The sequence below is a fragment of the Sorex araneus genome, chromosome 1, assembly GCF_027595985.1.
Source record: "Sorex araneus isolate mSorAra2 chromosome 1, mSorAra2.pri, whole genome shotgun sequence".
Lineage (NCBI taxonomy): Eukaryota > Metazoa > Chordata > Mammalia > Eulipotyphla > Soricidae > Sorex > Sorex araneus.
In genome coordinates, this window is record NC_073302.1 from 136,678,217 (window position 1) to 136,690,676 (window position 12,460).

At 36.5% G+C, this 12,460-nt stretch overlaps 1 protein-coding gene across 2 annotated transcripts in view; it reads right to left on the minus strand.

Annotated features, from left to right (window-relative positions):
* SLC38A9 (solute carrier family 38 member 9) overlaps positions 1 to 12,460 on the minus strand; it is a 65,504-nt gene that overhangs the window by 33,039 nt on the left and 20,005 nt on the right. Inside the window, exons 3-7 of one of the 2 annotated variants that reach the window (XM_004608435.2) lie at positions 6,794 to 6,926; positions 4,474 to 4,595; positions 4,225 to 4,288; positions 3,900 to 3,993; positions 1,741 to 1,911 (exon numbers count right to left, since the gene is read on the minus strand). In XM_004608435.2, the coding sequence (XP_004608492.2) occupies positions 1,741 to 1,911; positions 3,900 to 3,993; positions 4,225 to 4,288; positions 4,474 to 4,595; positions 6,794 to 6,926 (584 nt within the window). The remainder of the gene's footprint in view (positions 1 to 1,740; positions 1,912 to 3,899; positions 3,994 to 4,224; positions 4,289 to 4,473; positions 4,596 to 6,793; positions 6,927 to 12,460) is intronic. The other variant, XM_055118506.1, reaches the window with a different exon arrangement.

Genomic DNA, 12,460 nt, shown 5'->3' on the forward strand with positions numbered 1-12,460 from the left:
AAAGTCTTTAAGTACAATTTACAACTTCTATTAAGTTCTAAGTCTGCAAAAGAAGAAACCTAACACACTTATATTCTTCTCAGCAGTTTTTTGCTGAGAAGAATATAACAGTATACAAAGAAAAATTTACTAAGAAAAATGTGGTGACTTCTAGTGATTGAAAAAGTCCTAAATCCCAGATACTTTTCTTATACATAGATAGATGAGAGAAAGTTTTCTACATGTAAACCAGGAGGCCAACAAAGATTTTAATAAAGACTTGTCTGAAAGTAGCAAAGTAATTGAAAAGAAAATGAAATATCCATCAAGTTGAAAATAAAGAAATCACGATACACGCATATGATGTAATACCTTAAAAGCAGATGCAGTAAACAAGAATACTATATATTAGTGAAGATGGCGTGAAACAAATGCTTGGTAATAAAAAAAAGAAACTTCATTTTAAGGCTAGTTTATTTAAAATGAAAAACAAGGGTTTTTTTTTTTTTTTTGGAAGGGTATTTTGGGTCATGTTGATGGTGCTCAGGGGACCATGCAGTGCTGGAGACTGAACAGGGGTTGGCAGCATGCAAGACATGAGCTCTAGGGCCTACATTAGTATGTTTCTCCAGCCCTAAAAACAGAATTTATCTTCCTCACTCACCTCTCCCTCAAAATCTCTTAGGAAAATTTACTCCTTATGATTGTTAGTATTTATTTTGCTTTGCTTTCAAGTCTAAATTTTAAATACAGCATGTGGTTTATTTAAAGTCAGCTAAACATATAGTACACTTCAACTCTATCAGTCATCAAGGAAAAATGAAGACTCGTATTCAGTATAAAATGAAGCTTCTCTCACCAACTGAAAATACCATCTAACACATCTGGCCTGAATTTCTATGATTCCTATTGGAATTCAAGGAATTAACCTGGGAAACATGACAACTCAATGTTACGAAAATATGTTAAATATGTTTATCGTAAGTTCCACTCTCCTACTGTTCTTGAACACTTTGTTTTGGTTTGGGGCCAGACCTGGCAGTGCTCAGGGGTCTCTCCTGGAGGTGCAGGGGGACCACACATACGTGGTGTCAGGATCTGAAGCAGCGTCACAGTGCCAGCCACATGCTAGCCAGGTGCCCTAGCCTTTGTGCACTCTCACTAAAACTCTACACATCAAAGTTCTTTGCATTTTTGTGCTGTGGCTGGGATTTCAGTGATTGGGGCCACATACAAGTGGCTGCAGTGTTCAGGAGACAGAACATGTTGTGGCAGTGCCGTGGCAGAGCTGTCTGGGCACACGTGGGGCAGCACCAGGATGGACTCATGGCCTCACATATGTAAGGCAGGTGCTTTGACCAGTGGGCTAGCCCTGGGCCCTGACACATCAGATCCTGGAGCAACCAAAACCAACACATTTCACAAACTTTTCTGTAACCTAAAACTTGGGATTTACAGTAGAAATACCTTAAATGCTTAAAAGACCTCCAGAAGCCTAGACAAATTTTATATTAGAGAAACTGAAAGAATTTTCTGAATTTAAAAGTAGTTCTTGGAAATGAGCACACACATGTTTGAGAAAACATACTGATCAAGCAGTTTATTTTCCAGAACTGCAAATATTTCACTTTATGACTATCTGATATTTTACTTTGAATTTACTAAATTCACAAGTCCTGAATTTAAGGCTGAAATGAAAACACCACAGGGGTTATTATACCTAAAAGTAAGTGTGTTAAGATAGATAATATGGATACTTACTAAAAATGAACTTTCCGGTGTTAAAAAGAAAGTTAGACATAAGCACCCAATAAACTATCATTGCTCCAACGAGGGAGACCAAGGAGAAAAGAAGACTCGACCATTGTCCAAAAGAGCCAAAATAATGTCTGCAGACATCGGGGAATTCCCAGCTACTGCTATCTACAGATGCTATATAAAAATAAAAGGAAAAATGTAAATGTTCATTATACTTCTATACTTAGAACTTTTTTCTTAAATTAATACATTTAGCAAAATATTATGAATATTCTATCACCAAATATTAGAACATACTGTGTGTAAGGTAACAAGTAAGACTTAATAAATCAAATACATGAAAAGAAATGTAGGTCAATGAAATAATGTAGAAACCCTGATGAGTCATATTATCATAAAACTTTATAATTAGTAAGAGTAATAAGCCAAGACTAGAGAAGGTCATTGGTAAGACAGAGAAGACATTATCTGATAATATATGGTATATTTAAAAATAAAAGGTTTCCTGAGTCATATTTTATATCACATACCAATTTAAATTTGATAATTAAGATAAAAAATTTAAAAACACATGCCAAAAAAGTTAGAAAACAATGTAAAAATAAAAACTTGAAAGGTTTTTTTTTTTGCTTTTTGGGTCACAACTGGCAATGTCAGGGGTTACTCCTGGCTCTGCACTCAGGAATTACTCCTGGTGCTCAGGGAACCATATGGGATGCCAGGGATAGAACCCAGGTTGGCTATGTGCAAGGCAAATACCCTACCCACTGTACTATAGCTCTAGCCCCAAAAGGTTATTCTTTTCTATCAACTGAAGAAAACAAAATTACAATAGAAAAGGTAGGCAGATATAAAACATACTATAAAAGCCATTCAAATATCTAGAGAGAAACAGTAAGAGATAACAGATGAACAGTAAACATTTATATAACATAAAGAAATTAACACATCTATAAGAGCCACAAGTGATCTGTGGATAAATACAAAAGAAATATGAATAAAGAATACAATTAGAGAAAACACATGGAAAAAAATTGGTGGCGTAGCCTACTATTCAAACCTACTAATAGTCAATGAAATAATTCATGTCTATCAACCCCAAAACTACATCAAAGCTGTATCAAAAGGTTAGTCCATGATCCAGTCTTTAGAGAAGAGTGGTGGTAGGAGACTGGTATAACTCTGACAATTCAAAACAATTAACATATTACTCATATTTTCTTATTTTTCTAGTTATTTTTTCTATTGCTTGTTTTGGGGCCACACCTGGGTGCGTTCAGGGCTTACATATCTGGCTCTATACTCATGGATCACTCGTGGCAGGGCTCTGGAACCATATGGGGTACCAGGCATCAAACCTGGGCTGGCTGTGTGTAAGGCATACAATCTTCCCCTGGTACGATCACCAGCCCCAGATTTTACTGTAGGAGACTCTAACAGGTAGGTAGGTCAACACAAGCTGCCAATATTTTGAGGGCCTTCCAAGTGGAGCTCAGGGAGACCAGAGGCTACTCACAGAGATTCTTGGCCAACCAGGTGGATGTTTATTGTGAGAGTCTCAGGATTCAGTGCACTCAGGGCATGTGGTGCTAAGGATTATCAGGGCCATTAGGGTAGTACTCTGGGACTCTAGAACCACACCCAGAAGTGCTGTGCTGGGCCCTCATGGCTGCAGATGATGATGCTCAAGGGATCATGGGGTGCAAGGGAAAACATGAGGGTCAGCCACCTGCCCAGGCTTAAACCTAACAATTTGCCTAAATTTAACAGTCACACAATACCTGACTTTTGCTTTCAACTTTTTTTTTTACTGTAGGAGTAAAAAAATTAACTGTAAATTTAAATTAAATTAATTTTTTTACTGTATTATGATACATATTCAAACCTGTATCATAATTTCAACAGGAACCCTAACTCTAACCCTGATCCAAGCCAAGTCCTTCAGCTAGGCTTAAATCCAAACGCAGGCTTAAATTTGTCAACTAGCCTCAATTGAACAATCACTTTATACCTAAACTTCATTTTCAAATTTTTTTTTTCAAATTCTTCACAGGCAAAAAATAGTCAACATATAAGTACAATATAGAGATTAGTATTCTACCTAAATAGGAAAAACTTATAAACCTCCAACATATTCAATTTTCACTGTAGCAAATTCTTACTTATCATACAACGTGATTTCACTACTCTGTAGCAGCAATAAAGTGTTAAAAGGCCCATGAGCATGATGACGCATATCCCAGTAGTAAATCCTGCCTGTTGAAAAAACAAAAACAAACATGTATCATCATGTTGCAATAAATTCATATGCAGCCACATTACATTATCCTTAAAAATTATGATTAAGACCTGACAACTAATGGAAAAATAAATACAACCTTCTAATTTTCTTTAATAAATGCTAAATAGATTTAGGTATACATCTATTATAAAACTAATAATATGAAGAAAAAAATCAGGCAAGAATGTGCCCAGAATTTTAATTACCTGTTTTATGCCCCAAGGAATACTTAGTATAGATGTTCCCATCATGGTATTCCATATCATAAAACTAAAATCATAGAATAAGAGAAGTAAAAATAAGGAGGTTGACTCTTAATTTTATTAAATAAATTTTATTAAATAAAATTAAGGTAAAATTTTAAATAATCAATAACTTTCATATATATGTCACACACACACGAACACACACACACAATTTTTTAAAAGTTATTTCCCAAAAGTATTTTTATGTACATGGTTACGAAGCTGGAATTTTTGCCATGTCCGTCAGTATACTTCTGGAGTTTATAGGCAGAACCCAGTGGACTATACACATAGCACTCTTTAGGAGCTGGTACTACATGATCTGGAGCAATCTGGATAAAAAAAAAAAAGAAAGAAACATAAGAATGTTTGAAACAGTTTATATGCAAAATAAAATATTTTCTTTACATCAGAATACTTGACCCTTGGCATTTTTCTAAATAAGATGAATTAATAATATGTACCTTTACAAATGAATACAAACATCATTTTCCAAATGTATAGGGATATCTAAATGAATCAGAGTTTAATGACTATGAACAACATATTTCATTGGAAATGAGAATTAATTTTGAGAATATGCACCATCACAATATTTTTCTCTTTATTTTTAAGAGGAAGAAAGAAAAAGAAGTCAGCAAAGACAGAGATTAATAAATTCTAGATAGAGATACTTGTGCATCTGAGGGAAATTCTCACAATTGAGTTGTTAACTAAATTCCTATGTAAGAGTGATTCCAGCAAAGAATCAGGTAGGCAAATCAAACTATGAAGAACGGTGGAGTAAACAGAGGTTAAAAAAAAATACTAAACACCTACTTATTTTAAATGCGTTGGTAGTAGAAGAAAATTGAATCAAAGCAGCTTAAGGAAAAAGCAAAGCAAGGATTTCTACGAAGTGCATAGCTAGGAGCAACTCCTGAGCATCACTGGGTATGGCCCCAAACACAAAAACCAAAACAAACAAAAAAAGAATGTTCATAATCACAGTTAATTTTAGGTCATAGCTTATATACTATAACATAATAGAGTTATCTACCAGTTAACTCAAGGGATTAGTGTACAGTGATATAACTTAGTTTCCAAGTAAACAATGTGCACTCAGAAAGGCTCAATTAAGATCTCTGAAGTTTTGGGGCCAGAGAGCTCTAGTACCAGGTAAGGTATTTGCCTTGCAAGTGGCTGACCTATGTTTGATTCTTAGCACCCCTTATCAGCCCCCGAGCCTGCCAAAAGTAATCCCTGAGCACACAGCCTAGGAGTAAGCCCAAAGGACCACCAGTTGTGAGCCCCCTCTGCATTCTCCCCTCTTGCCCCCACAAAAAAATCTCTGAAGATAGTTTGCTCTTACAAATTGAGCCTCTGGTCTAGGAAGTTTGAACTAGACCAAGATACTGGATAGATTCTGCTACCCAGAGCATAGAAATAATTCTGTTATAGAACTATGACTTACAACCACACTAAGGTGAAAAGTGAGAGAAAAGTGAAAAACAAAAACAACAACAAAAAATACTGGGGAAAACACTTTGGAAATCCTTACTTCAAATTACTTACAAATGATCTTAATACGACCTTCATATGGGTACTGGATGGACTAAATAGAGATATATTAAGTGACCAGATCAATTCCTGCGCCTTAGCAATTAACCTCCCAGTTCCAGAATGTTTCTAATTTATATTAAGCTTTCAAGTTTCTGAACATCTTGTGGTAATTTTCATATACAACCAAGTTACTTATCATATTTATAATGTATATAATATTTATGTGTATTTTCACATGTAATATATATAATTGTATAAACTCATGGTCTTATACATACAATGTTTAGAATCTGTTCTCAGCCCATCTACTATATTTTTTATTCTAAAATAAAAATAGATTTTAGAACATCAAGACATCAAGAGTCAACAAACTATTGCCTATAGGCAAATCTGGATTCCAACCTAATTTTTTATAGCACCCTGGCTAGGAATAGCTTTTTATATTTTCGGTAATCATAAAACAAAAAATGAAGAAGAATATGCAACTGTTTGTGGGCTGCAAAACCTAAAAGATTTAGTGTTTTCCCTTTGAGCCCTGTTGATTATAACAGAATAGTACTAAGTAAGAAAAAAATCTACAATACCTATGTCTACATTTCAATTTTCTACTCCTGTACAAGATTTCTAAAAATATTTTCCCTTATATCCTTAAATGTAAAAGATTAGCCAGAACCTTTTATTATTCATATAATTAACCAAAGACCTAAACTACTTAAAAGGATTGGGGATAAGCAGAATTTAATCCAACAAATCTGTAGGCTTTGTCAATGGAGAGAAATGATTTCAAATTCTTCTATGCCAGGCAAGGTGAGAACAAACTTGCCCAATGTTACACAGGGATATGTATTTACTATCTTTGACTCTCCATGACGGCGTCCTTGGAACATGTCCAGCAGAAAAGTTCAAATCCTGGGAGTTGCCTTGATTTATGTTGTTCACTGTTCATTTCAACTTAACTTCAGACAATTACCAGTGCTTTGCCCCTTACCAGTGCCTTGTCTGTGGGAGCAGAGAGCCGGCTGTAGTAATGAATCCTCTTGTTCATAGCAGAGGCATGGTCACTAACCCTCTGAATGACCTCATTCACATTGACGATGTTTGTGGGCTCTATACAGAAAGGCCTAGGGAAGGGAACATATGCTTGACAAAGAGCATTCTGCCAGAAATTGTAGAAACCAGCCTTTGAAGAAAATAACTTCTTATCCTCCATTAGAAACGGGATGTGCCAAGGCAAAGAAATTCACTTCTCACTTATGGTGGGAAAAGAAAACTGTCACAAAAGAAGTATTATCTAACCCACAGAATAAAGCTTTTGTCCCATAATACTTCTACTTTAAATATGCTTTTATAATCATAAAGAATTTCGCAACAGAGGAGACATAACAGAAAGATCTCCAGTTATTTAAAAAGAAACAGTTTTCAACAATGGAACTTAGACACAGCTTTCATTACTCCCTCAAAAAGCTTCTGGCACTGAATCAGAGAAATTATAGACAAAAATACTTCTCTACTGTAGAGTTTCAACTCCCTAAGAATCAATTACTTCCCATGATAAAGAGACTTCCTATTTCTTGGTTCGTGTTGTAAGATTAGTGATCTGACCTGAACCATCTCCCTTGAAAAAGTTATCCAAAAGATCATCAAATGAAATATTAGAGCACTAGAGATGATTTTTTCCCCATTTTTCTCTTCCTGGAATTTAGTGATATGGCCTATGACTAATTACATATTTCCTTCCTACAATTGTGCCCAGTCAACTATAGGTTCTAGGTTTTGGTCATTTTTAGTTAATTTCTCAGCTTCTTATGAAATTTCAATTTGCTTTCTAGCTTACAGTTATATATAATCCCAAACAGGCTGACTTGGATGGAATGACAATATTCTGCCAATTCTTAGGCCCCTTGTGGTCACAACAATAAAGCATGCACTACATGTAATTAGTCAGCTTGCAATATGTAGGTGTACAAAATGAAGAATGAAAACTCAGGATATAGTTCACTAATTGTTTGGGTGAGTTTTTTGTTTGTTTGTTTGTTTGGTTGGTTGGTTTTGGTTTCTGGTTTTGGGACTGCACCCGGCTCAGGGGTTACTCTTGGATCTGCACTCAGGAATCACTCCTGGAGGGCTCAAGGGACCATATGGAATATTGGGATTGAACCCAGGTTGGCCACATGCAAGACAAGTGCCTACCCACTGTACCACTGCTCTGGCCCAGTTCACTATTTCTTTATAACTCCTTACAGATAAAAAAAAGTCTGACAATCATTTCTTGAAGTATTAATCTAATGCTATCAGAAGCACTGAAAAACAAAGTGACTGAAATGGTTCATTTCTGCTATTTTCCAATTAACTATGCAATATTAGAGTGGATTTTTTTTTGTGTGGGGGGAGAAGAGGGTTCATCCAGTTGTGCCCAGGGTTTACTCTTGGTGGGCTTGGGGGACCATATGGGGTGTCAGGGATCAAATCCAGTTGAGCCACAAGCTTTGTGGCAAACACTTTACAAGCTGTATGATCTCTCTGACCCAATGATATCAGAAATATGATGATACAGTATTGCCGACCCTGGTTTGATCACTGGCACCCCATATGGTTCCCTGAACTCCACCAGGAGTGATACCTGAAGAGAGCCAGGAGTGAGCCTTGAGCACTGCCAGGTGTGACCCAAACACACACACACACACACACACACACACACACACACACACACACGCACGCACGCACGCACACACAAAAAATATGATAATACAAATGGAAATGTAGTTTTGTCTCTATTAGCAAGCAGTCTTTTAATCTTTCACACACCAAAATATTCACTTATTCATATACCAAAATTGATGGCTTCTATCTAGTTCAATTAAAAAACACCTAAGTAGAGCACTTACTTGAATAAATATGTGGATATAAAGAGCAACATGACATATAATCTATATGAGCATATAGTTGCTAAAGAAATCTCAAAAGAATATAATGAAAGTGAAAGAGAGGCTAAATAAACTATCTCTACTTATAAATAAAACCTGAAAGAACTCTCAAAGAAATAAGATGTTCTTTATAGCTTTTATCTCTACTACAATATTCAGTAGCATAGAAATGGAGTGATTTCTGCAGGAAATTCCTTCTTTTTTTTTTTTTTTTCCTTTTTGGGTCACACCTGGCGATACACAGGGGTTACTCCTGGCTCATACACTCAGGAATTACTCCTGGCAGAGTTTGGGGGACCATGTGGAATGCTGGGAAATCAAACCGGGATTGGATGTGTGCAAGGCAAATGCACTACCCGCTGTGTTATCGCTCCAGCTGCAGGGAATTTCTTCTTATGTTGTAAAATTAAAGACCCACAAAATCACAAGAGATCTGCAGCTTTACTACTACCAACATAAAGCAGAGACTGAGACTAATTCTAGATTACCAAAAGACTGATAAATAATACCAGTTAGCATTAGAAATGGTGGAAGTTGACACTGGTGGTGGCATTGGTGTTGAAATATATGCCTGAAACAAAATGATCAATAACTTTATAAATAAAAAATTACTTTTAAAAATCCCATGCTCATCTTATCAAAGAGACAGAGAGAGAGAGAGAGAGAGAGAGAGATGTTCTACGTGTAACCCTTTACTGGGTAAATTTAATGGTGTTAATATCAATTAACAAGTTGATTTGAAGGCATGCTGAAAAACAGTGCGGAAGAGCCTAATTCTTTGGCTTCTGGCGTCTTATGGAAGTGTTAACTGCGTAAGTTTAGCTGGCTTGTGTAGTTTGAGGAGAATGACTCTGAAAGATTTTCTTTTCCAACAGTTTTCATCGAGTTGTTGAGTGCCTGTACAAATAGATATTTTGGAATCTTTTCAAAATAGATTCTCCTTTAAAATATACTACTCTGCATATTTTATCTGAATTATTAGAAACATATGGTAAAAGATTCATCTGATAAAGCAAAAATATATCTTTACACTTAAGCTGGATCTGAAAGTACTTTTAAAATTGATACTATATAAAAAATAAAATTTGGCATGAGACATAGCTTGGATCTTTACTTTTGAACAGCTATAATGATAGCTCTTTCTCAATCTTATTATGCATCTGAAATGCAGCTCTATTGTGCCTCACTGAAAAATTATGGTGTTTCATGTTGAAAAATTATATTTGCTTCGTCTTTTAAATATTTGTGTGTACGCTACAATAAAAATAACCTTTTAATTTTAGCAAAAAATTAAAAAAATTTAAAAACAAGACTCACAATCCTATGTTTTAGTTGAATACACTTATAAATGGAGGGCCTTCTTTCTAACACCTTTTCTAGGTTCCACTCCTTAAATTCCTTAAAATTTTTGGCTTTTAAATGTGCCTCCACCCTTCAAATGAACATTTATGCTTCTCAGAAGTTAAGTAACAATTCCATTACTCTTAAGAAGGTTCATACTTATTATGGAGACTCTTACCTTAAAACTACTCCTTTATTCACATCCCTATAAAAGCTGAAGCAAACTGAGACCATTCAAAGCTTTCAGAAAGTTCTAGAAGTATTCGGCATGTGCACTAAAACTTCTAGCTAAGCTGTTCTCTATGGCCAAAACTGGTTTTGATTTCTCCCCTAGTTAACTTGGAAAGGATGGCTCTGTCTATAAGTTCCTCCCCTTCACGCAGTGGAATCTGCCATGTTCTTCCCCTAATCGATGCTTCTCTCTCATTGTACTGAGTAGACAGTATAGAGATTAAGGCACTTGCCTTTCTTTCACATGGCTGACCCAGGTTCAATCCCCAGCACCCCAAATGTTCCTTCAGCATCTTCAAGAGTAACTTCTGAGTACACAGCCAGGAATAATGCCTGAGCATTGCCAAGTGTTACCATAAAACAATCAGAAAACAAACCAAAAAATTTCAATGCTTCTCTGTGTGTGCACAGAGGCTGGAAATGGGGGGGGGGGCTTGTGGGGGGGACAACTGTTAGAACTGAGTGATAAATTAGAACCAGGAGAATGGGAAGATGGATTAGGGAATAGACTGGATGGGGGGTGGGAAAAAAAGACAAAGCCAATAGCTGTTTCTATCTTAACATTAAACAATCAAAAACTCCAGTACTTTGAACTTCATAAAAGCAACGTGGATTCCTTAATATAGATACTGGTACTGCAATCACTTAATAACTGAGTGATTGCCAGACTAGAGAGATAATACAGTGGTTAAGGCATTTGCTTTGCAAGCAGCTGAACCAGGTTGTATATTATCCAGTATCGCATATGGTTGGTCTCTTGTGTCCTGCCAGGAGTATTCCCTGAGTACAGTCAGTGACCAAAAATAGAAAACACAAACAATAAAACATTGAATGATTATCAGGGAGACTGAAAATTTACAAGGGAAATTTCAACAAAAATTTCAATATTAACTCTTGGATAAGACTAAAATAAACTTTGAATAAGTTTGAATTACTTCGTGGCAAAGTGTTATAAAATTTTCAAGATTAATAAGTATATTCCACTGAAATTAATATATTATGAAATAAAATAGTTTACTGTATTTTTAATGAAAAATTTAAAGTTAATATTATCAGGATTATTTAACCTTTTAATTTAAAAAACTATATTCTCAGGACCAAAGTAGGTAGAGCACTTGCCTTGCATGGCTAACAGTGGAAGGCAAGTGTTTGAACCTGTGTTTGATCCCTGGCACCCCGTGTGGTCCCGCTGAGCCCACCAGGAGTGATCCCTGAGCGCAGTCAGATGTGACCCAAAGAACAAATTTTTAAATATTTTAAAACTATATTTTTATGGGGCTGGATAGAAGGTATAGGGGCTCTGGTCTGAACTTGGCACTGCATAGTTTCCTGAGAATTGTTGGGTATAGCCCTGAAGGTACATGAGCATCACTGTGGCGGCTAAGAAGAGCCCCAAGCTTCACCGGGTAGCCTGGTACACCCTTGTGCCACAGGGACCTACCAGCCTTACCTCTCATTGAGCAACCAAGTGACTGGCAGTGATTTACAGAGAGGAGCTTCCTGTGAACTTTCTTGGGAGACACCCTAAATTAAACTTTTATCCATTTTTGCAGCACTGTTCACAATAGCCAAAATATGGAAACAACCTGAGTGCCCTAAAACAGATGACTGGTTAAAGAAACTTTGGTACATCCACACAATGGAATACTATGCAGCTGTTAGGAGAGATGAAGTCATGAAATTTGCTTATAAATGGATAAACATGGAGAGTATCATGCTAAGTGAAATGACTCAGAAAGAGAGGGACAGACATAGAGGGACTGCACTCATTTGTGAAGTGTAGGGTAGCATCACATGAGGCAGACACCCAAGGATGGTAGATACAAGGGCCAGGGGAATTGCCCCATAGCTGGAAAACTCCTTCATGAGTGGAGGGGAGAAGGCAGATGGAATAGAGAAGGGATCAGTAAGAAAATGATGGCTGGAGGAACCAGTTGGGATGGGAGATGCATGCCAAAAGTAGATAATGGACCAAACATGATGACATCTCAGTGTCTGTGTTGCAAGCTATAATGCCCAAAAGTAGAGAGAGAGTATGGGGAATATTGTCTGTCATAGAGGCAGGGGGAAGGTGGGAAAGGGGGGGTATACCCGGGATATTGGTGGTGGGGAATGTGCACTGGTGGAAGGATGGGTGTTTGATCATTGTGAGATTGTAA